The sequence below is a fragment of the Maylandia zebra genome, linkage group LG5 (assembly GCF_041146795.1).
Source record: "Maylandia zebra isolate NMK-2024a linkage group LG5, Mzebra_GT3a, whole genome shotgun sequence".
NCBI classification, from domain to species: domain Eukaryota; kingdom Metazoa; phylum Chordata; class Actinopteri; order Cichliformes; family Cichlidae; genus Maylandia; species Maylandia zebra.
In genome coordinates, this window is record NC_135171.1 from 40,892,581 (window position 1) to 40,917,675 (window position 25,095).

Below are 25,095 nucleotides of genomic sequence, written 5' to 3' on the forward strand. Positions count from 1 at the left end.
CATGTTTAGGCTTGAATATGTGTGAAAGCACTCAGCTGATCTGGACTGTTTTAAATATTCTGGGCCTTTTGTATGAAGTATCAGCCCCCTGCTGTGGGGAAATTCACCTCAGTGGGGGGTCCTCAAAACATCTTGAAATTTGTAGATAATATCATTTCAAAATGGCTCATGAAAAACATGAGGCTAGAAAACGATCTAAAGCAGTCCTGCTGTCATCCTTTGCTTGGAAATTTTTATTTATATATTTTGAGAAATCTAATGACAGCAGGGAGCTGAGACTTCCCAAGGAAACCTTTCTGCTGTTTTTAAATCTGAAGACTTTGGATGGGATGGACTACACGTGATGTAGAGAAAGAATGCTTTTGAAAAATAAAAGTGTTAATCATTTATTTTCATCTATCAACAAAATGCAGCAACTGAAGAAAAGAGAAATCTAAATCGCATCAATATTTGGTGTGGCCAGCAAAGGAGGCAGGTACGTTGTTCCAAACATCTTGGAGAAATAACCACAGATCTTCTGTGGATGTCGGCTTCCTCACATCCTTCTGTCTCTTCGTGTAATCCTGACACACTCGATGATGCTGAGATCCGGGCTCTGTGGGGGCCGGACCATCACTTCCAGTACTTCAGTGACTTTGGCTGTATGTTTGGGGCCGTTGTCCTGCTTCAGAATACATGTGGGGCCAGTAAACAATCATTTATATTTCTGAAAGCTTTCTTTCATGCCTGCCTGAAACCTTTGCACAGTACTGTACATCAGCCATGTAGTTCATATGACGCAGCAGTAAACTGATGTAAGTCAGTGATTCCCTGTAAATCTGAGCTTTGCACTGATGAATGACTTATTGTGCAGTCATTTGTGGACATGAACGGCTAGTCCTGTTTTCTTTCACAGCTCTACTCTTTCAGGATGTGAAACACAAAGATATTTAAACCCAAATGCAGCATTTACGTCTTCATCTCAACCTAACTCCACTGACTGTGAAAACATCATTTTGTCCGTATGTGGATTCTTTTAGGACTTGAGATGAATTTCGAGGTGGGATCTGTGCCCACCTGCCAGGGTGGCTGTAGGAGGTAGAGCAGGTCATCTACTGATCGCAAGGTTCGTGGTTCGATCCCTGGTTCCTCCAGTTTGCATGCCAAGTATCCTTGGGCAACATACTAACCCTAAATTGCTCTCCGATGTGTCCACGAGTGTGAATGGTAGTTAGGAAGCACTAAGAAACTGGGTGAATGTGGCATGTTGTGTACATGTAAGAATGAGTCCATTTACCCATCGCATACAATCATCCAACATTAGCCTGCAGTGTCGGCAGACGACGTCTTTCACGTTGAAGGTTCACTGAAGTTTTGTCTTCATATTTGTTTTTGTGCAAAGGTTTTTTTTCCCTCCTCAGACTCGATGCAGCTTCATCAGATGTTTGCTGGAACGAGGAGTTGCCTTGAAGGTGAAAGTCAGAGGTCAACCTCACTGTGCAGTTTATATTCTGATACTCATCTGCGACTGCTTTTTAGATAATTACACACCTGCAGATGTGCATAAATGCACTGTGTACGCGTCTGCCCTGCAGGTGTGCACTCTAAAACTAACGTCACGCACAGAGAATCATCAGTTTTAAAGCAGAAAGCAGTCGACAGTTTCATCTTCAGTGTGGGTTTAATTTATTAGAACATGGCATGGATGGAAAGAAAACAGTCACAAACACATCAGGCTGATATACAAAGAGCAAAACATCCTGTCTTTACAGGAAGCAGAAATGAAAACCAAAAAGATGGAAGAATATGTCGTCATAATGGATTTTTCATGTTCGAGTGCAATACAATATTCACAACCGTTCAGCCGTGGGTTCAGGGCGAGCGAGCGTGTCGCCGTGTGTGTTTGTCGTACAGCCTCCAACGAGAGCATTTTTATGAAGCGAGCTTCATCTGGACAAAGTCTCGGAGCACGTCGCAGGAACGTCCGCCTCCACGGTCTGAGTGTCCAACACATTCACCCCGAAGAGCAAGAACTTGACTCTGTTTTGTTTCCCAGGAGACCTGACGACGTGATTTTTCTCTCTGGAAAAACGTCACAGACTTTGAATTTTAATAAGAGTGAAAAATGTGTTTCGTTAAAGAATGTGTTGTTAATGTTCACTTCAGAGCAGAAGTGGAATTAAGTCTCCCTCAAAGGATGGATGCTCGGCTAAAATCTGCGTCGGTGTTCCTGAAAATAAATCTTTTTTTGTTAATCTAAGGAGCTGCTGTGGATTCTGGTCTTTGTGTTTAAGACTCCAGGACTCAACACGTCTGCTCCTGATGTTCTTCCAAAACATTTTGTTTCTAATTATTACTCCAAAAATGAGTTTTTTGTTAAAGGAAAAATTAATCTGGTACAAATTATTCTTCAGCTCAGTCTCTTTTAATGTGTCTTAAAATGATGTCTGGAGGGTTTTTTTTATATATATATTTTTGTTATGGGCCAAGAGCTGATTCATATTCATGCAAATTGAATAATTTTTGGTTCCATCTGTTTTTTTAGTTGATGAGGAAATATGAGGATACAATTAAAAATAAAAGTTTGTGCATTTTTAAATGAAAGTGGTTAAAATTCTTACTTTAAAGAAAAGATCAGCCAAATTCAAATCGAGGGCGGTTCACGAGTTTCATGTTCTCAGAACTTTTTGATTCCGCCTTGTTTACGGTGCACTGAGGAATATGTCCTGTTTTTCCCTGCACATCCCTCGTCTACTTCTACTTGGTGCCCCAAATGTAAAGAACCCCTCCAGACCAGGGTTTTAATAGTTTTGCAATTTTCATTAGTTTTTATTTTTATTTAGTTTTGACTTCAGATTTTCAATTTTATATCAGTTTTAATTAGTTTTTATCATTTGTTTGCTAGTTTAGTTTTTATTTTTTTTGAAAATCCTTAGTTTCAGTTTAGTTTTGATTAGTTTCAGTTATAGTTTTAGTTGTGTTTGCAATAATTAAGTGCAACAAAATCCCAGTGTCATCATATCAGTCATGCTCTTCTGCTCATCCTTGGGTATGTTGCTATTCCAGCTACCATACCCTGCACCCTGCACAGGTCGCCTGTCTGCTGCAGGGCTAACACGCAGAGACAGAAATCACGCTGCCTTGCCTGGGTTAGCTTCTGTTTCTGGGATTGAGGGTTGAGTGTGCTCCCTTCTCAAGGTAAGCTAGGTTAGCCTTCTTGTGTGAGCTTTTCAAGTGCACTTTAAGGTTTGTGGGATTTTTTCCCTTTAGAAATGTCCCTCATAATTTGTCTCTTTCCACTACAAGACACTTGCTTTATCCAAAACAGTCATATTCAAAGTAATCCCAAATTGGACTCTGGCGCTTTCTCCTGACATGATTCTGCGCGTGGACGGAGCAACAACACAGACGACTCGACTAACGTGCTGCCACCTGCTGGCATAATGAGACAGCAAGAAAAAATCTGGAAACTAAACTTCATTTTCACCCTCGACTCTTGTAGGACACGCACACATCAATGAAACTAAACACATTTTTGCTATAAATTCAGTTAATTTTAGTTAGTTTTGTGAACACTCATTACAGTTTTAGTTAGTTTTCCTTTTTTTGTTTTTATTTTTATTTCCGTTAACGAAAATGTTTTTTCACTTCTAGTTTTCGTTATTTCGGTAGTTTTCGTTAACGATAATAACCTTGCTCCAGACATCATTCAGAGTACCAGAGTCTGTCAGTTACTCTTCAGGGCGGGTGCGTTGCCAGTCAGAGCCGTAGTCTGCTGTAGCCCTTTCACTTCAGCTGCACGTTACCAGCACGGCGTCCGCGTGAACCCACGCAGGGTTCAGCGCTGAACCGCACAGAGATGAGTTTGCATAGACATCAATTCAAGTCAGACTCATGCAAATGGATGAAGGACACGTGGACGATGAAAAGCAAGGACGACGAAAGTTAAAGAAAAAAGTGGTGTCGAGAGGACGAATGTGAGGAGACGGGTGTCCACAGTTCAGTTCATCAACATTATTTATAAAAATAAGTGAGCTTGTTAAATATACCACATCATCATCGTCATCAGTCTTTTTAGAAACAAACAGAAGGAACAGGGAAGCGTCGACACCCCATCGAGTTGAACGTTGATGTATTTGTTACAGCTGGAAAGTACACACACCCAGATTAGCCGCTGCTGTTGCTCTGCAATGTGTAGCTACTCGTACGGCTCTGTTTAGTATTGCTTTGAGTTCACACTGCCAGTGCAAAGACCGAGGCCTGTGTGTGTTACACTAATTTCTTGGTCATATTTGTGTGTATTTACATGTTTGTGTGCGTGTTAGTGAGGCCAGTCAAACATGCAGCATTAGTCTCTGACACTCTGGGCGTCAGTTTAATCTGAACAAAATAAATTAAAATCAAATAAACTCTTTAAAAATTGCACAAGCTCTGCTACAGAACTACAAAAAGCACACTCACACATTTCTAACAGATCTCGTCAGCCGCTGCCACAGACTAGCATAAAAGATGCACCGTATAATGTCCAGCAGGGGGCGACTGCTCTCATACTGTCGTGACTTCAGACTTCCCCAACGACTCGATGGCCTGAACATTAATCTGAAATGGGATTTAACACATGATGTTCATTTTGTAAACTGGTGTCCAGACCGATGTTAAACTATCCGGTTTCAAAACACCGACTTGGTGAAAACGTTCAGCTTCATGCTTTAGGTGGCTACGTCCATCTCTGATAAACAGCCTCTGATCATCTAAATGTTTGTGGATGGATGACCTTACACTTCAATATTTTTGGTCATCGGTACTGATTAGCTTCCTGGAAACGCGTCTGCAGACTTTGTAGTTGATCATCAGAGTAAAACTAATGACTGACTTCTGCTTTAATCACAAGTTTGTCTATAACACGCCTGCTCGTTGTAGAGAACCTCACAGCCAGCGTAGCATCTTTACTCTGACTCGGCTCTGATGGTGTTTTGGTTACAACAGGAAGCTGTTCTCAGAGGTAACACAGTAATACATGAAGGAATCTGTTCCAACTTCTGGATCCAGATTCAGAATTCAGATTTGGTAAAAATCTAATTTCTCTCTCATATACTTCTGTTCCAGAGGCGGGCGTTCATTCAAACACGATCATGAGGTCAGTGTATGGACAGTAATCTCTGAGAGCCCACAGCTCGGCTGCAGACTGCCTGTGATGTCATACAGGGGTGTGTCCTTACATGATCTGTTCACACATTCTGTTTCAGAGGGGCAACCAATGGGAGAGGAGCTAACACAGACAGTTGATGGGATGAGGTGATGCCATAGCTGGACTGGTGGTGGATTGGCCAGATGCAGGTCAATGTGTAAAAATAACTCAGTTGTTTGGTGGTGGCTATGGTGGAGCTTCCACAGAGGCCAGCAGGTGGATGAGGGAAAGGGGAGGCAGGAGGAGGAGAGACCCGAGGTGCCCGCCGGTCCGAGTGTCAGGTGAACTGAACTTCAGGTAAGAAGTTATGACCTGCAGTGTATCTGGGTCAGATATAAACCAAGTTTAGGTGGAGTTTATTTTCGTTGTGCTGACTTTTTACTGTCAGTTACAATAACTCGTACTGCGTGCTAGCTAGCATGACGGAGTTTCTGGGCTGGGCGGGTGCTATGATGTTACTGATAGTAAAGTTCTCTAACTAACCTTATGAATAAAATAGTTGCCAACCGTCCCGTAAAAAACGAAATCGTCTCGTATTCAGAGAAAATATTACGCGTTTCGTATTGAGGTGAAAAGAAACAGTTTGTCCCGAACTTCAGCTAGAATGGAAAAGACACAAAGATGGAGTTATTCTGTGTCTTTACTGCACAGCTGCCTCTTCTTCTCTCATTCTCCCCCCTCCCTCTCCTGTTGCTACTTCAATCATGAAACTGATCAATGATCAGCTTTTCTCTCTTGTTTATCTCTCACTTTGTGCCAGAAAGAGGAAACCGCCGGATGTCGCGTTAAACAACAGCAGCACGTTAAAGCTTGATCAGCTGTTGTTAGAATGTATTTAATATTAATTTCTAGTATCAGCTGATGTTTGCTGGAGCCACAGCTGTGAAGCTGCTGGTCATGATGTCGGTTTGGATATGTGGTGAGAGGGAAACATGAGGATGAAACCAGGAGATGTCCTTACTGAATCATCAGAGCTGAACAGGTGATGGAGAAACAGGTTTACCTTTTAGGTGACATGAATGAGTTGAAGTTATGAACTGTTTCTGAGAGACAAATAACACCAGGATCCTTTTCTAAGTAGCTGACAGCTGGTAACTGTGCAGGGGCGGATCTAGCAAAGTTTTGCCAGGGGGCCAGGTAGGGCATTAACAGGGAGAGGGGGGCACAAAGAAATACTTTTCTTTCTTATTCTCATTTAAAAACGTCTCACTTTTATTAAATAATTATCTAAATCTTACAACCAAAGATTGTTGAAGATCATTCAAAGGCTTTATGGGTTTTCCTATAATTTTTTGTCCCAGTCCAGCCCTGGGTGATGCACCAAGTATGAAGTAAACCAGGATTATTTTGAACTTTGAATCATGCAAAGCTAGTCTGGCAGAGTCCAAGAATAAAAACGCTGCTCTGTTGTCTACCTTCAAGCCATCTTTCTTCTAATTGGTTCACAGACAGTTACTGTGAAATGACTACATTAGGGACATCGACTCTAAATGACATCACAGAGAGCCAAGAGTGTTCAGAGCACTCTGAGCCTGAGCTTTTGGCCCACAGGGATTAGATACAGTTGTACTCACACTGAGCTCATCATTAGAGACTCTGGTCATGTTTTATATGAGCATCCACCACAGGAACAGGAGATGAGCAAAAGTGCACAACAGGTCCACTTAAAGCTCAACTGCATGTGACAAAATGTTGACTCGGTACTTTCTGACGGATGGATCGACTCCTGGTGCCGAGCTGGATTTTGGCCTGCTTATCAGAGCGTGTCCCCGATATATCTGCTTAGAGCTGCCAGGGTTATCGATCTGTGGTACTCACCCAGTAATGACTTCAAACGTGTGGCTATCAGAAACTGGCTTTTCCAAAGCTCCTCACTGTACACGTTCAAAGATTGCCCATTTTAAAAAACAGTTCTTTTATTCTAGTTCTGTGGATGCTGAAAGGTGAGAAGCAGGGCAGACATTTATAAACAGATATCCCAGTTAGAAAGTGTGTGTGTGTGTGTGTGAGAGAGAGAGAGAGAGAGAGAGAGAGAGAGAGAGAGACATAAAATGGCCAGTTGGAGCTCACAAGTGAAAACACTACTCTTCTAACAAAACACCTGGTTATTAGCAATAATGGTACAGTGATATTTTTTTTATCCCCCAAAAAGAAAATAATCAGTTTTGTTCACTCTACATACAGAACATACAGAAACTAAAATACAGTTTTACAGTCTTTACCTGCAGCCATGTTGGGAAATGAACTCTTCTAAAACTGTAATACTCCTCTCAATAAGTTAAAAAATAATTTAAACAACACATTTTGAAAGAGAACATATGCAAAAAACAAAAAAAGAACCCTTTTATCTGTTGTATGTCTTTAAAAAAAACTACACAACAAATACTGAAGGAAAACCAGACAGGAAGCAAACGCAAAATAGTCATTTACAAGTCGACATCATCGTATACAAAAGCAGAGTTTTCAGCTCAGTGTTAGTGACCAGTGATTATAAACTCTGAGGGAATATTCCACAATAGTTAATAAATATGCGAGTATACAATAGGACGAAGAGCAGGGGACAAAAAGAGCAGGACACAGACTAGGAGGGGAAAGCAGAATAGTCTCTATGGCTTTTACAGGCTTTGTGGCCCAAATGACCTTAAATATCAGGGGCTGCAAACACCCACCAACCCTCTGAACTCGGAAAAGGGCCGAGCTGCAAAAAGACGCGAGGAAAAATAAAGTCGGGGTGGACTTTTAGAAGTGGGATTGTTGGAAAATGATGACTCAGACCTGCTGATCCTGACTTTTAATTTTAAAAATCAGACAAATAGATGAATTTCTGTTAATGTCTCAAATTATTTAACAACAAGAAGAACACTTCCACATCAAGGAGCAGACTGGAACATCCTTAAAGCTGTTTTTATGTGGTCGGATGTGGAATAACGACGAGCCAAGTAAGTCTCGCTTTCAAAATCCATAAAGTATTATCACATCCAAAGTATCTGAAGTAAAAGTTCTGCTTCTGCAGTGGTGCCCACAAACAATCAGTGGATGAATTTAAAGTTTGCACTGTTCTCTCATCTTTGCTTGGTTTTCTATTGAAATAACAACTGTCCTCCATCCACTGGGAAAACTAACGTTTGGGGGCTTGTCCGGGATCCGGGCTGGGACAGAGACATTAAAGCATCCATAGGTTTGTCTGACTGTATAGCAAAAATTTTTTCCTGAACTTTTTCCAGCTGTGTCTGTGTTTGAGTGACAGGTGAAGTATTGAGGAGCCATTGACCCTGAGTCGTTTGTACGTGGTGAGCCATCAGCCTTAGAGAGCTGCTGTACAGGATTGTCCTATTTTGCTTTTGGTGTTTTTCATTCTGGTCCTACATGCCTCGCTTTGAGGTGTTCAAAGGTTCTGAAACTTTGTTTTTAAAAGTGCTACTCAAAGAAAGAAAAAGCTGTTGGGTATATAAAAAGGTTAAAGAAGCAAGGTGAAGAGTGTTATTCGTCATCCTGTATTTGTTTTTCTTTAATTTATTTCCCACTCTGTGGAGTTGAGACGGATATCTGCATGAAAATCAGAAATCCTCCTTTATTTGATTTCTGAAAGCCGTGACTGGAGCCGCTGCAGTCTGTCAGAGTCCCTCAGCAGGTTCTGAGTTAATTATTCAGCGTTTATGATTCAATAAGAAACTTTTGAATTTACAGAGAGCGTGCAGCTCTGTTTTGGGGATTTTTCCTATTAGCTCGAGGTGTAGTTGAGTTAGCCTTTGCAATAGTGCTCAGTTATATTTGTAAAAGTGATCTTGTTGGTGCATTGTCACCTTGGTAGCATGACACTGGTTGCAAACTTACACATACATCATGTTTGGCAGTGGGTTTTGGTCTAATTGCACAAACATGCTGTCTGACATGCAAGTCGTCAGTGCTTTGGGGAAACTGGGCGAAATCTGCTGAGAGACCGTCGTCCTCCCGATCCTTTCATGACAGTAAATAAGACCCTCAGTCGTGGTTTTTAGTTATGCAGCTAACTTTACACTGGTCTGTTTATTTGGTCTATAGCTGCTGATCCACACAAACAGCAGAATGATTTTAACCCAGAAACACTGTTTGAGGAAACTTGTGTTAAAATTGTTATTTTTCCCCTTGATTTCCAAGACTTTGTCAAATCGGTTTATCCTGGGAATACACCCAACCTGGTTGCACAATGTTCCAATACCAGGGTAGCAACCAGAGCTACTTGCGGTCACTCAGGACAATGATTGCAATCCCAGTAAATCCACCGTGGAGTGGTTCACAAGTGTCCGAGAAGCAGGTCTCTGCTCCACATCACTCAGAATAGCACCAGGTCTTTTTATTTCTTGACAGAAGCCACATCAAGCTGCAGAAAGCATATGAGGAGGGCAGGAAGTCAGACACAGGACAGCCGGTAAAGAGCTGGGTCCAAAATAAAAGACCCGGCACCGACTAAACACTTTGAACTGCTCGCAATGTGAAGACGTGATGGAACAAAAACTTGTCCAAGACACGAACCTGCTGTACCCCTGGTTTAGGGTTTGGTTATGACCACAGCGCAGAGACACGGTTAGCTGAACTGCAAGCTTTAAACTTTTGACGTCACTAACCCCACAGCCAAAGAGAAAAGCTTGTTTGCTGCCGTGCACGCCTTCCATGGATGATTCAACATCATTCATGTTCCAACGATCCCACTTTGATTCTTTTAGGCAGTCAGAAAAAAAAGAAGAAGAAGAAGAGGAAGAAGTGGAGAGGCAAACAAGTCAATGAGTAATGTGCTAAAAGAAAAACCAAAAACGGCCCTTAACGTCTAAACCCGGCCAGGAGCTACCTCTTTGTTTAGTACGGCGCAAACTTCTGTCTCTCCGGCTTCTTCATTCCATTGGTTGAGGACGAGATCTTGGCTGTGTAGGACGCCAGGGCCGCCGCCGCGTGAGCTTGAACCGGAACGGCTGCCGTCGCCGCTGCCGTCTGCACTGACGCTGGTAGCATTGGAGCCCCGATGGCCGCTGCGGCCGCCGCCGCTGCTGCCGCTGCTGAGGCGGGAGGGGTGGAGAGTGCCAGGTAGGGGATGGATTTCACTCCCAGGAGGCTGGAGAGGGGGAAGGCGTAGGGAGCGCCCAGGATTTGAGCATGGGGCAGTGCGGCGCCCATCGCTGCCAGGGGGGAGGAGGAGGAGGACGAGGCGGAGACAGGGGGGGAGGGCTGGGTGAAGCTCATGGTCAGATCAACGGGAGACGGCATGGAGGAGGACTGGGCGGTGGATTTGGCGGTCTCTAAACTGGAGGGGGAGGGGGAGGTGGAGGGGAGGGAAGGGGGGGAAGGAGGGTGGAGGAGGGGAGGGGGTCAAGGAGAGGGAATTTTGGATGGAGAAGGGTTAGAGGGTTAAATAAAAGACATGTTAAAAAAAATCAGAGTAAAAACGGGAAAAAAAACCAAAAAAAAACAGGATCTGTAAAAATGAACAAACGGAAATCTGACAAAACTCAAATCATAAGACGGGCGTGTTTGGCTGGAGGTTGCAACAGATTATTGTAGGGGAGTTCGCTGTACAGATGGGGGGTGTGCTGTATAAGTTGGGGTGATGGCTTGGGAGGGGGCTTAGGGAGGAGGGAACAAAACCATCAGAAAAATTAGCATGGACGCTCCGTCAGACAGGACGCTGCTTCAAAAACAGGAAAGAAATCCTTTGTGCGGGTCTGTGCTCATCTCTGTGGGAGCTTCTCACCTCATGTTTTAACTAAAAGAAATGTTCTGCACATTTTAGCATCAATCACCATAAAACAGTGAGAGGTGGGCGGGCACGCAGCCCCGCGTCCTCTTCATATTTCCTAAATCAGTGCAACCAGCTGAAAACATAATCCAATCAGCTGTTTGAATCACTAACAAGCATGATTCAAAGGCAGGACTTTCACTTAAAATCTTATTTAAAATGACATGAACTGTAAATAAGTGTGTGTGTGTGTGTGTGTGTCAGTATTTTTAAAGGTTTTTATTTCCTCGCATGTTGAATACTCGAGTTTTTCTTGTAGTTGCCTTGGGGCAACGCTGCACGGCAACTGTTCCTGTCTTTGTGTTTGAATGTTATCGCATGTATTTGCACAGCTGAGACTCTAAATGTGATTCAAACTGTAGCTTTTCTGCTTTTAACACAATTATTTCACTGGTTATTAAATGTAAATGGTAAATGGCCTGTATTTGTATAGCGCTTTTACTAGTCCCCCCCCCTAGGAACCCCAAAGCGCTTTACACACCCAGTCGTCCACCCATTCACACACACAATGTAAATGTGTTCATGAAACTATCAGACAGCAGGTCAAACATGAAGCTGGAGTGTTCCCGGCATTAGAAACGTACTGTTAAACATTCCCGAGTGCACAGGAACACCAACAAAGGCCAAAACGTCTGCTCACTCTAAAGCAGGGGTCTCAAACTCCAGTCCTCGAGGGCCGGTGTCCTGCAACTTTTCCATGTGTCCCTGTTGCAACACACCTGAATACAATTAGTAGGTCACTAGAAAGACTCTATAGAACTTGACTGCATGCTGAGGTGGCAATTCAGCCATTTGATTCATGTTACAGCAGCTCATGAGTGAATGAACACGGTGCAATAAAAGTACTTTTAGGAGTACATTTTTCAAACACTTACGAACTTACATTTACTTGAGAAGGGTTAGGGGTTACCACTTCAGCATGCTAATTGTATTCAGGTGTACTGCACCAGGGGCACATGGAAAAGTTGCAGGACACCGGCCCTCGAGGACTGGAGTTTGAGACCCCTGCTCTAAAGTTTCTTGAAGGTGTATGGGTGACACTTTCAGTTAAACGACTAAACGAAGCAATGAAGTGGAATCGAGTACTATTAAACGAAGAATGCTGTGAAGAGTTTGCTTTTGAAGGCTTATGTTACACTCCCTGTTTGAAAGTCAGCAGTGGTTCATGTCACCGGGAGGAAAACTCCCAGGTCACTGAGACCTTATCCTCTGAAAGACTTCCTTCAATGCACAGCTCCATCAATAGGTGATGCCCCCCATTTAAACACTACAGTTAAGGCAACATGTCGATGTTAAACTGAGAACTGCTCATTTTGAACTCGATTCAGAAAAGTTTGACAGGAACATGTTTGCCTCTGAGTTGCATCATCACTTCCTCGTTTAACAACACTGAGCGTCCTCAGGAGAGCAGCGGCTGTAGTTTCCTGTTCTTGCTTGATGTGAGACAACTTTCAGCTGCTTAACACGCAGAGGCCTCCTCTGCCGCTTTAGGACGCTCCAGCTGTTTTTAATAGGCGGACACCCGTTACATTACATTAGCTCCTCTTGTACTGCAGATTCAGCTGCAGGAGTTCAGACTGTGTTTGGCATCGTGTTCGCTTCGGCAAGACCAGCCACAAAAAAGACAGCCGGGTCTCATGGCGTAAACAATCTGTCTGTGCTCACGGACACATTCTGTCTTTGTATTTACTTGGATGGATTTTCCATTCTGTGTGTTGTTGTGTCTCTGTTATTTAAACACAGGCTTGTATCTGGATTTCCTTGAAGTGTAGTCATGCAGTGGAAACCTAAAAAGTAGTGCTAGGCCTCACAGGAGGCAGAACAAAGCAGTGATTTCATATTCTCTAACGTCGCCCACATATGAAACTGATTCATGTTTACACATATTTCACTGCAGAAGTGGTTACAACGACAGATATTGTACAATTACAAGTTCAATCTGTAAAGGTTGTTGCTCATGGTGTGGTCCCGATTAGAACCTGACAGCGTTATAAAAAGGGCAGGGATAGCTCAGTAGGTAGAGTGGTGGCCCCATGATCGGAAGGTCGGGGGTTCGATTCCCCTGAACAACTACCCTGAGGTACCCCTGAGCAAGGTACCGTCCCTACACACTGCTCCCCGGGCGCCCAGTGGCTGCCCACTGCTTCGCTGAGTGAATGGGTTAAATGCAGAGAGGGATTTTCCCCACGGGGACCAATAAAGTACACTTTCTTTCTTTCTTTCTAAAAGCTTAAAGTTGATCACACTCAGGCAGTGACCGTGTCCGTTACAGAGACTCAATATCAAGCTGTGCAGGAAGCATTGTTTCAATGTGACTTCACTACTGTGTAAGTGAAACAATCGGAGGGTAGATCATTTGACAGATGCACCCCTGTCACACCTTTTTACTGCAGAGCTCTGATCGTACCTGATACCCTCACATATCTATATACCGTATTTTTCAGACCATAAGGCACATTAAGCGAAACAAAACAGTCAGATAAGTCAAACTTTACTCAGCTCATTCTTCTTGCTTCCTCCACTTCTGTACCATTGATTCATTAATGTTGAATTCTCTCACGGCTGCTCTATTCCCATATTGTTGCAGTATATTAATGACTAACCTGGTATTGTGGATGGATTATCTCAGTTGTTCTCCTGACTGAAGGTTGGGCCATTTACAGCATCCTGCCATGCGATTGCATTTGTCCCCAACCATCAGGAACCTTCACGTTAACTTTTATCGAGTGGAAAAAAGTTAGCGTTCATCCTCCAGCTTTACTGTGTTTATGCTAACTTAGCTGTTAGCTAGCCACCACGTAGCATATCATTATATACCAGCTAGTCCAACTTCAGTAACCCTACAAACGTCACTGCTGTTTAGTTTTCTGTCTTCATTTATGTTGGAAGTGACAGCAGAGCTGTACGTTTTAATGTTTCAGAAATCTCTCAGTCAGAACATGCTACATCATGTTTAGGTGGAAGCTAGCGAGCTAACTTCCTGTTAACTTCTAACTCTGTTAAATGTAATAAATCCTGTTTTCATGGATGCCTGGATGTTAAACTTCATTGTTACACCTGGTAAAGCAGCAACGCTGATCATTTTATTAAAGATGAAAGAATTTAGACAGTTTTTAACTCTGTAATGCTCCAACAATCCATCAAGCGGTGCGGCTTCGTAGCTTACCAAAGTCGTACTAAAACATTTTTGACAGATTTCTGAGCGCCGTGTAGCACATAAAATCGGTTTCAAGGTCAGTAAGTACAACCAGAGTTCATACATAAGGCACACCGGATTATAAGGCACACTGTCGATTTTTGAGAAAATTAAAGGATTTTAAGTGCGCCTTATAGTGCGGAAAATACAGTGTATATATAGACATATATGTCTATATTGCTGGATTCACACAGTCTGACAGGCTGATGTTTCTGGGATGCAGCCGGCTATCTGTATAGACAGGGGTGCACATAAGTGATCCACAGGTGTCAAAATAAAAGACACGCACCAGATAAGAAGCATGTTTGAGTACATATAAAAGGCACTGTTTTTGTCCGCTAGAGTGGGATTTTCACGGCACATTCTGCACCACATCTCTGTGCGTTCATCATTTGTTTGAAGCCAGCTCACCTCCTGCAACCACTTTTCCGAGAATACGCGCTTCTTTTGCGGTTTGGACTCCTTTTGAGTTCATGTGTACTGTCTTTTAGTTTATGGGACGTTCCACAATATCTGTCAGTTTAACTACTTTGGTTTTTTTAAAGAATCCATTTCATATCTAAGGAACCTTGGAGGATATGAAATATTTTGTTCTCCCTCCTGCCAAGGTTTTACTGCTCATAAAGACAATATTCAGATATACTGTAATGTAAGCATCAAAGTTTGTATCTCTGCGTTTGTTAATATTTGAATAAGGCTTCATTATTTGCTGGCAGCCATCTTGAAAGCATCAGCTGACTGAACATAGGGACGGAAACACTTGTTGTGTCTCGTTGGGTTCATGTTCGGCGGGTTTTCTGATTGCATAAGAGGTCCATAGGGAGCGCGCTCCAAGGCGTGAGCGATCGAGTCCCGTTCACATCAGAGCGATCATCCTCCGTTCAGCACAAAACAAAGACGTAGGGTGGAGCGCCGTGACCGCGTCGCGCAGTGCAATCTACAGCTTTTCCATGTGATGCAGCAATTTAAGTAAACGCAGGAGGTGAACGTGATCCTGACCTGGTTAACTGTTCAAGGAGCTCACATCCCCCCCTCCCTGTCCCGTGAAAGCACAAAGATGCGTTTCTCCCACAGACTGGAGAAACTCAGGTTTACCATAAAGCTTCAGAATTCTTCTACAGAAGAAAACTCCAAAAAAGAAGCGCAGGAACTGCTCAGGTGGGAGACGACGGCTTATAAAGGTGCGGGTTGTGTTGGAAGAAAAGCTCCACAGAGAAGCCGGAGTCTGAGTTCCATCTTTTTCCCGTCAACCTGCGAGCGACCCGCTGAAGGAGGACGGAGATTGGATGAGCTCGGGCAGATCGCCGTGTCCGTGTGTAACCGATTAAAGAAATAATAGAAAAGAGCAAATTTGTCAGGGATTCTCCAGCGGCTGCTCTCACCTTCTCTGACCTGACATTTCAGACTGACCGAGGCTGACCCGTGTGTGTGTGTGTGTGTGTGTGTGTGTGTGTGTGTGTGTGTGTGTGTGTGTGTGTGTGCGCGTGTGCGTGAGCTGTCAGTATTTATGTGTGTGTCACTTGCCTATTCTCCCCGCTGTCGGTGGCAGGCTGAGTGGTAAGTCAAATATCAATTTCATCCAGAGTCCAATGACCAATTTGCATATTCATGCTGGTGGTTACTTGTATTAAAGCGAGCTGGCGGTGCGTACCACATGTCGCTTATATTTCTGATTAAATGGCGAGGAGAAGGCGAGACCGACGTGTCCGCTGCGTTCGATATAGAGCTCGATTTCTTTCTTATCAGGCAGTAATTGTCATGTGATGCATCCTGCAGATGTACCTGACGGTGCATGCACGGCAGAGGAGGAGAGAACACTGCGACGCTGCTCTAACTGGCGAGAGGATCAAACTCATTTACATTTGCTCGACTGCTGCACTTCCTGTGAGAGTGCTGCTCGCCTTTTGCCATTTACCCACCAAACATTAAGGTATATAATGACACACCTCTCTCTGTGGCGTGACAACAGCCTGACTCTTGTACCTACAGCTGCTGTTAATAAAGCAGCGAATCAAAGTGCTGATTTGGGGAAGAAGGAGCGGTCTAATGTGAGGCGTTTGTCTACAGCCTCGTGCTCTCCTGCAGCACTCGTTGCTTCTCATACCCGCCTCTTCCTCCGGATGCTTACCATGAAGTGATTAAATACTGAGCCAGGTTGATGGCGATCGGCGTGCCGCTGATGGTGACGTGGCGGTCGCTGGTGCTGTCGATCTGACTGCCGATCTTGATCTGAGCCCCCGATACCTGCCGGATCTCGTTTATCTTGGTGCCCTGGCGGCCGATGATTGAGCCAATCAGCTGTGAGGAGGGAGACACGGAGAGGATTAGAGGCTTTTACAGGTGGACCGTGGCTTCAGTGAACTCTGACGGTGGCAAATGCAAAGACTTTCAAAGCACTTGGTTGTCTGTGAGCCTTAATGTGATGATTTTCTCACTTGTTGACAGCATGTAACTGGAAGCTCAGCTTACTTACCAGTTTGAGGTCTGTTTTTTGTTTCCCTGCACTTGCTGTCAGACCCTCAGTCTGCCTTTACATCTGGTGTGACGGGTTAAAAAACTCACGGCTCGTAGACCTTCTAACTTCCCCACATGAACCTCCAGCCTTCGTTCTCTGCCTTCAGTTTATTTTCCATCCTTCCATCTTGTTATCTGCTGGTGTCTAATAATATGGGACAGCACCAGGCGGTGAACTCTGACTCATCTGCCTGCCGTGAGCTGGGCGAGGGTCCCGGTGTGAGCTATCCTGGTCTCAGCGGGGGTTTGTCACACAGTAGGTGTCACAGCAACCACAGACAGGTAGTTACTGAGCTCACCTCTGTGTCAGTAAATGTGTGTCATTATTTTTTTTTAAGACGGCAGGCTTGTCAGGTGGCAGCATGTCTGCACGGTGCCAGCTATGCATCTGGAGCTAAATTTATAAGAAATGAAACTGTTCTGTCTGATGCATTTTTGCAGTTAAGAAGGCAAAAAAAGTTGGGAGGTAACTGAAAGATTTTGTAATTACAAGACTTGTTTATCCTAATTATAAGACGAGGACTGAGAGGTCAGGGCTGGAACAGACGGGGGGGGGGTTTCCAGCTATAAAAGTTTGTTCCAGAGGAGGTAAAAGTGCAGCTCTGAACAGATGAACAACGAGCGCTACCCTCAGTAAGTAAAGAGGACTCACATTTCACAACTGTGAAAACTTTGCCATCACTTCTTTCTTCAACTCTCGTGTAAAGTATCTATAAAGTTCCTCTGAGCCATTAAACAGAAGCTCCCCGGACCTGTGACAATCCCAGATCACCTGCTTCCTTTTAAGGAACAGATAAAAAAGATCAAACCAAAGCCTGGCTCTGAATATTTTTAGACAAAGCATTTTAAAGACTTGTTCTTCCTGCTGATATTTTCTCTTTCAGCTCTAAAAATGAGGAGCAGACGAGGTCAGGCGTATTTGGAGGATATAAAAGTTATGCAAAGGAGATAATGAAGACTAATGTCAGCGTGCAGGCTGTTGGTGTCATCCAATTAAAAACATAACACCAATATGATGCCCACTGTGGAAACTGGTAAAGAATGAGCCAATTAACCCTCGGCACAGCTGATTGGCCTGAAATTGATCACAGCAGAAGATGTATAATTGATTAACTTTATCATCTGCAGTGAATTGTTTGCTCATATATTACAGATTATGTATATGTGTCATTTCAGGTTAATGACTTGTTATGACAGGAAGTTTCTTCTGAAGTCCTGACTTCAGCGAACTCGTTTTGACGGGAACGACGGCGGCACGCGAAGGAGCGTTTCCTGTCGTGTTCCTTCCGTTCCAGAGCGCATCTTCAAAACCAGCTAAAGCCATAAGACGCGATTCTGGTCAATCTATGAAATGGAGAAATGCTGTCTGAAAAATAAGCTCTGTTGTTGCTGCAGACTCAACTGGGAACAATTATTCTTTAAAAGCATCACTTGTATCAGCTCACTGAAAATGGGCAGAATTGATATGGGATGCATTTCTATGTAATTTAAAGTTTGGGTTATTACTTGAAGCACTGATGAACCATCAGGAGCATCTCCTTTAATGCCTCGGATTAAAGCAGCCCTCTGTTTGACATGTGGACAGAAGCTCCTCTCTCTGCTGAGCCACCACCATCCTCTTCTTTTTAAAGCATGACTCATCGCTGCTCTCGGCTTCTCACTTTAATCCACTAACGACCCCGAGCTTCCCTTTAGTCACTTTTTGCCTTCATCTCATTCGTTGCTTTATTGCCTCCCTGTAACGGCCTCTTTCTGTTCCTCTGTGCACGAAAGAGTGAGTAGATCTGCACTGTAGAGAGGTATTCTCAGAAAGGTCTTTGATAATTTAAGTGTGTGTCTGTGTGCGTGCGCATTAGAGACACTGACAAATAAAGTGCTGGCCAATGACAACCGGGTTACAACCATTTGCATGAGATCCCTCTTAGCTGCTGTTTGACCTCACAAACGTGCTCATTGAATAATTACCGTCCTCCTGTGAGTCACCACCAGCAGACTGGCAGATATCCAGGGAAACAAAGATGTACACACACACTAACCTTTAAATGTCTCCATCTCTGATTGCTGAACAAGTATTAACACAGTTTAAAGTCATACAGGTGCGTGACTACCTGTGGATGAAGACGTCTGTGCACAGACTCACTGAATACTGGTTAAATATGTTCGTACATCAGGGGTCATCAGTCAGCATGAAGACACGCAGAAAATTTTCACTTTTATTTTGAAAAACTGCAAAAAGTTTCTTATTGGTGAGACTGTAGCACTTTTTCTAGCTCAGGGTTTTTTTATTTTGCTGGCTAACCTGAGAGTTGCTATCAGCCTGCTTCCCTTGAGTTTAGCTTAAATTCAGTTTTTATTATATACAGTGTTGGGAAGGTTACTTTTAAAATGTATTCCGTTACAGAATACAGAATACATGCCCCAAAATGTATTCTGTAACGTGTTACGTTACTCAATGAGAGTAACGTATTCTGAATACTTTGGATTACTTAATATATTATCGTGCTTTTTACAACAACGTGAATGTACTATTGCTGTGTGATTTATTACTATTACTGAAGGTCCGCGACTCCGAACTGTAGTAAAGGGACCTCTGACTAATACGGCGGGGTCCCTGTCGGCTCGTAGCCGAAAAATAGCTTTACTTTGTTGTGTGGGTCAATTTTTCTTGCGAGAGACAGAGAGAGGCGTTGAAAGGCTGCTCCAACGGAACTTATTGTTTCGGAGGAAAACACGAACACGGCGTACAGTCGAGTCTTAATAGCTTACTTACAACTGGGCTCGTCAGGCACTCTTCTTGGCTGCAGTGGTTATTATTATATTTACATGTTTCCAGCTCCCGTTTTTCCTCGACGACAACTCGTACCTTTCCACTCCCCTTTTTCTCCCTCCTCGCGCTCACAGACACATAATGTGTGTGGCAGTCCATTCTCCCTGCAACACGGGCTACACTGCCCATGATGCTACATTCTTTAGAGCTATGCTTGTAGCATTCTGCCTGTTAGCTTAGCACAACAACAACAACAACGAAAAGGCGCTCTCTCACCCAGGAAACACACAGTCGCAGAAAGAGAGAGAGAGCGTCGCCCTGTAACCATGGCAACCGTAACGCTGCCGCCTGGAACGAAAGAACGTAGCTGTCAAACAAAACCCAAACAGTCCTGACCCGCGACAATATGAAACAGGAAAGTACCGCAGTGTAATCCATTTATTTCAACTAAGTAACTGTATTCTGAATACCACCTTTTTAAACGGTAACTGTAACGGAATACAGTTACTCATATTTTGTATTCTGAATACGTAACGGCGGTACATGTATTCCGTTACTCCTCAACACTGATTATATAGCACCAACAACAATCCGGTCGTTCAGTCTGACGTCACTAGCCGTGTCTGGGCCTAAACTCCGCTGCAGGTCCATATATCAAACGATCACTATGGCATTACTGAGAGTTGAAAACTGTCTAAAGTCTTTCATCTTTAATAAAATGATCAGCGTTCTGCTCTACCAGGTGTAACAATTGAGTTTAACATCCAGGCATCCATGAAAACGGAATTTATGACATTTAACGGAGTTAGAAGTTAGCAGGGAGTTAGCTCGCTAGCTTCTATCTAAATACAATATAGCAGAGGTGTGGACTCGAGTCACATGACTTGGACTCGAGTCATTAATTTTATGACTTTAGACTTGACTTGAAAAAATGTTCTAAGACTTGTGACTTGACTTGGACTTTTACACCAATGACTTGGGACTTGAATTGGACTTGAACCGGTTTACTTGAAAAGACTTGATATTTCACCCCAAATATAAAATTTAACATGCATATTATATAGAGATTGAAAATGTGACGTCATTCACGGGTAGAACCGCAAAGGATTCTGGGAACTCGTGGCAAGCGGTACTAGCGCACGCAGGCTTTCAATTGAAACCAGTCACACAGCGATAAAAAGAAACACAAAAATGTCAAGAAGCTGTTGTATTATTAACTGCAATAGCCGGTCGCATGACAGCCACGGGAAGCCGACGGGTAAAGAGATCGGTTGTTATCGGATTACGTCGTTGAAGAGAAATTGTTCGAGCCATGTTTCCGAAGTAACAAAGACGCGACTGGATTGCAGCCATTCAAAGACCAATTATAACGTCCCAGAACACTCCAGCTCACAGGTTAGTCTGCTCCAAGCATTTACACGAAGGTCAGTCTGCTGTTGTAGTTAATGCGTCATTTTTCTTAACATAATTGGTGATATAGGTTACAAGCAAGTCTGGCGCTGAACAGAAATTGTCGCGCTATGCTCCTTTATTTATTGTGCATAAATAGTGAATTGTCCTGACACAATATTGCGTTTCGCTTCTGTTATTATGGTACATTGACAAAAACATATACTTTTATTCACAGGATAAAACAGTTGTTTTGTATCACTAATTGTCCAGTGCGATTACAGCATACAATATTATTGTCACTGCTACATTTCTGTGATGCTACCAGAAATTATTTCCACTGCTAATTAACTACCGTTGAGCTCAAAGGTCCTATTAATAAACGGTTAACGAATGTGTATTTATGACGACGATTTGTGAGACTGGTAAACTTATGATACGTACGATGGTCTTTCGTTCTACACGGTGCATTTCAAGGTCCTGCACCCATCCGTCGGTAAACTGTACCTGGGCTTGTTGCAGTGACCGGAAGTTACTAAACTTCATGAGTGTATGCACTCACAAGAACCGTATGATTATAAATATGCATATAAATATGCTACGATGAGATAGCTGACTTCATCTAACTAGCAAATGTTTTCCAGGCTACGTTGGTGATGCAGTTTTTTTTTAAATTATATTTTTTTTAAAATATCATTTATTTATGTATGATATTTTTGTCATGCGATTTTAAAGCCGGTCCTACAAGCGCATCCAAGAATAACATGCAGCTTATCTCAGAACTGTCGGTGAAAATTATTCTTGGAGCTAGGTTTAATTGAGCTGCATTTTAAAGAGGTGCAATTTCACAATTTGTGTATATTTTCTAAGTTCACTATTTTGTCATGTGTTGAGAAAAACACAGATTTAAAAATTACATGGTCTAATATTTACATTTAGCATAAAACTGCAACATGCTTTTTTTCGTTTTTTTTTTTAAAGACTCGAAAGGACTTGAAATTCAAAATTTCAGACTTGTGACTTTACTTGGACTTTTACACCAGTGACTTGAGACTCGACTCTGACTTGCCTGACATTACTTGAGACTTGACTTGAGACTTGAGGATAAAGACTTGAGACTTACTTGAGACTTGCAAAACAATGACTTGGTCCCACCTCTGCAATATAGCATGTCCTGGCTGCGGGGTTTTGGAAACAAATTAAAACGTACAGCTCTGTTATCACTTCCAGCATAAATGAAGACAGAAAACTAAACAGCAGTGACGTTTGTAGGGTTACTGAAGTTGGGCTAGCTGGTATATAACGATGTGCTACGTGATCACTAGCGACACAGCTATGTTAGCATAATATAAACAAGCTAACTTTTTTTCCACTGGATAAAAGTTAAGGTGAGTGTTCTCGGTGGTCAGGAACAAATGTAATCGCATGGCAGGATACTGTAAAAGGACCAAACTTCAGCCAGGAGAACAACTGAGATAATCCATCCACAATACGAGGTTAGTCATTCATATACTGCTGCATGGGCTGGGCTGTAGTTACACCCTAAGGTTTTAAAAACTGAGCTTAAATAAATGATTAGCGGTAATAAAAGCCGAGGGAGGTCAACAGTGATCACTGACTGTTTTAGGAGCTTTTTGAGATTAAATAGAAGAAAATACAAAACATTAAACATGTTAACAACACAAAAGCCATATTAAACGCAGACTACTTTAGACCCGGAAGTAGGATTCGTCGCGTCATCACTTAACGACCAGATAGTTGGCCTATGGTGCTTTACACTGTGAGGTAAAGACAATAATGCAGAGAAAACCCCAACCATCAGACTATGGTTATGAACAAGCACTTGGCGACAGTGGGAAGGAAAAACCCCCTTTTAACAACCTCGAGTGGAGCCAGGCTCACACTTCTACACTCGCACGCTCTGTGACAGCCTTCAGTGATGTGATGACTCACTTAGTAAGAACTAAAATCACTGCATTTTGTTCTTTGTAGCTTTCAGCACTTGTAGACTTGGACCTAAAAACCAGCTGCTTAGCTTCGTCTAGATTAAAGTCTAGCTCTTCACACCAGAAACTCGAGACCATCTGCTCGTCTGAAGGTGACGGAGACGCCCGTGTCTATTACATAAACCTCCTCGTCAGATTCGGAGACGGCTTTTCACACTGGATAATACACCTTATGTTTTCTGTTTGGTTTGTGTTATTTTCATGTTTGTCATTACTTGGCCTTCATCCTGCGAGGCTCTTTGGTCATGTCTTCCATGCCAAAAGTAAATCCAAGAATTCTGGCATTATGGATAACATGGAGAATTTACATGAATGCTTCAGCTCGCCGACAGCCCGCCAAGCAGCTCATGCAGCTCCTGGTAGAAGCAGTGAACAACAAAGTGGATGCAAACCATGGTTCTGGCGGTCACGCACGCCTCAACAACTGCCCTCTGGGAGGCGCCACAGGAGCCTCCGGACTAAGACCACCAGGTACCGGAACAGCTTCTTCCCCACAGCTGTCAGACTCCTGAACTCTGCCTCCTGACATCTGACCCACGTTAAACTCATGGACTGAACATACACACACCCACAATGGACAACTGTACCCTCAAACACAATAATAACATGGACTGAACCACCACTCACAACCACTAGCACTTTATATAGCCTCTGTAGAAACTATCTACACCCTCACTTATCTTAACTGCACTACTGTATAGCTCTGTGTAAATAATCATTCTGTACATTCGATAATCTTTAATCCTACAACTGTTTACAACTTGCATAGTTCCCATTTCTGTATAGCTGTATATCCCAGATTCTGTAAAGTTATTTATTTCATATTCTGTATAGTTTTTCATATTTATATCCTGTTCATATCCTGTACATAGCTTGTACTCACTACAGCCTGTACATACTTATAGTTATAGAATATTCACAACATACTTCATACCGTGTACATTATAACATACCATAATAGACCCATTTCTGTAATATACTCACATATCTATATTATTGCTAATATATATTGTAATATATCTATATCACTAAAGCACTTCTGGATGGATGCAAACTGCATTTCGTTGCCCTGTACCTGTGCATGTGCAATGACAATAAAGTTGAATTCTATTCTATTCTAACTTGAAACAAAGCAATTTCTTTGCATGTGGCTTTGACGTCTCCTCCTCTTATATCTGCACTGATGAAGAACCTTGAACCTTGATGTGAAAGTGTTGACGATGCCTGTCGTTCAGGCGAATACTACCTGCGCCATAATGCCGAACCTTAATGAATGTGGCAGTGATGAGGTGACCAGCACGGTGAGTATACTGGTGGCTAAAGACCTGCTGTTATTTTCAGGAATGAGATGATCCTGGGATTTCCTTCTTTCATGCCAAAACTCTGGACTAAATGAAGACGTCGAATGATTGGGGAGTGGAAAGCCTCCTGTCTGGTACGGTGCCCGAACCACTGATGACACCTAACTCACGAACTAAGTACTTAAAATATTGCTCATATTTGATCTTCAATGTAAATAAAAATGACGTGACGGGAAGGATGAGCGCGGGGCGACTGGGGAGACGAGGTTTGTTTTTTGCTCCGTCTCCAAGGTTGGTTGCTCTGGAAATGTGTGGTTTTCACAGGATGCCGTGTTCCCCAGCGAGCAGCTTTGTGTAAGAGCTGGTGGGTAAAATCAGCTTGAAGCCGAAGCGCAGGGGAGGACGAGGACAGGGCGAGGGCTATTTTTGGGCGATTCCCTGCTGCCCCTGTAATTTGGAGAGGTTTACTGAAGGAGAGAGGGGGGAGACTGCTGTTGTTAAATCGCTAACTGTGAGCTATAGGATGTCATTAAGCTGCTCTGCTTGGCTCTGCTCAGTGACTCACAAACATATCACACACTTGCATGCGCCGGGTCTTAAGCTCCTCTCTGCTGTGTGCTTTTGTGCGTCTTATTCTCTCCGGCCAGTCGTCAACGCACACGAGCGGGGCTGCACGTCTGATGCGTTTCTCTGCACGAGTCTGTCCACGCTAACGGCACACAAAGGCATGAATGGAGGCCCCGAGAGGCCTCGAAACTGCGACTTCATTTAAACCTGGAAGGTGACGGCACCTGCGGAGGTGTTGATTATCTTGTCAGAATGGAGATGGAGAGTTTCCGGGAAAGAAATGACCTCGCGCTGCTGTTTTTCTTTTCTCGAGCTGAAGCCACAGAGAGGCCAGTGTGACTGAACACGACTGTGTGAATTCCTCAGGAGAAATCAAGTCTCCTGTTAGGCAATGAGGCATGGATAAAGATAGTGTTATTTC

At 43.2% G+C, this 25,095-nt stretch overlaps 1 protein-coding gene across 7 annotated transcripts in view; it reads right to left on the reverse strand.

Moving 5' to 3' along the window:
• Positions 1-1,641: 1,641 nt before the first annotated feature.
• The window catches only part of pcbp4 (poly(rC) binding protein 4), a 195,710-nt gene continuing 172,256 nt past the window's right edge, over positions 1,642-25,095 (reverse strand). For all 7 annotated transcript variants that reach the window (XM_076884382.1, XM_076884386.1, XM_076884381.1 and 4 more), the window contains 2 exons: positions 16,259-16,428; positions 1,642-10,442 (listed from right to left, as the gene is read on the reverse strand). In XM_076884382.1, coding sequence (XP_076740497.1) covers positions 10,001-10,442; positions 16,259-16,428 — 612 coding nt within the window. In that variant the 3' untranslated portion in view covers positions 1,642-10,000. The remainder of the gene's footprint in view (positions 10,443-16,258; positions 16,429-25,095) is intronic.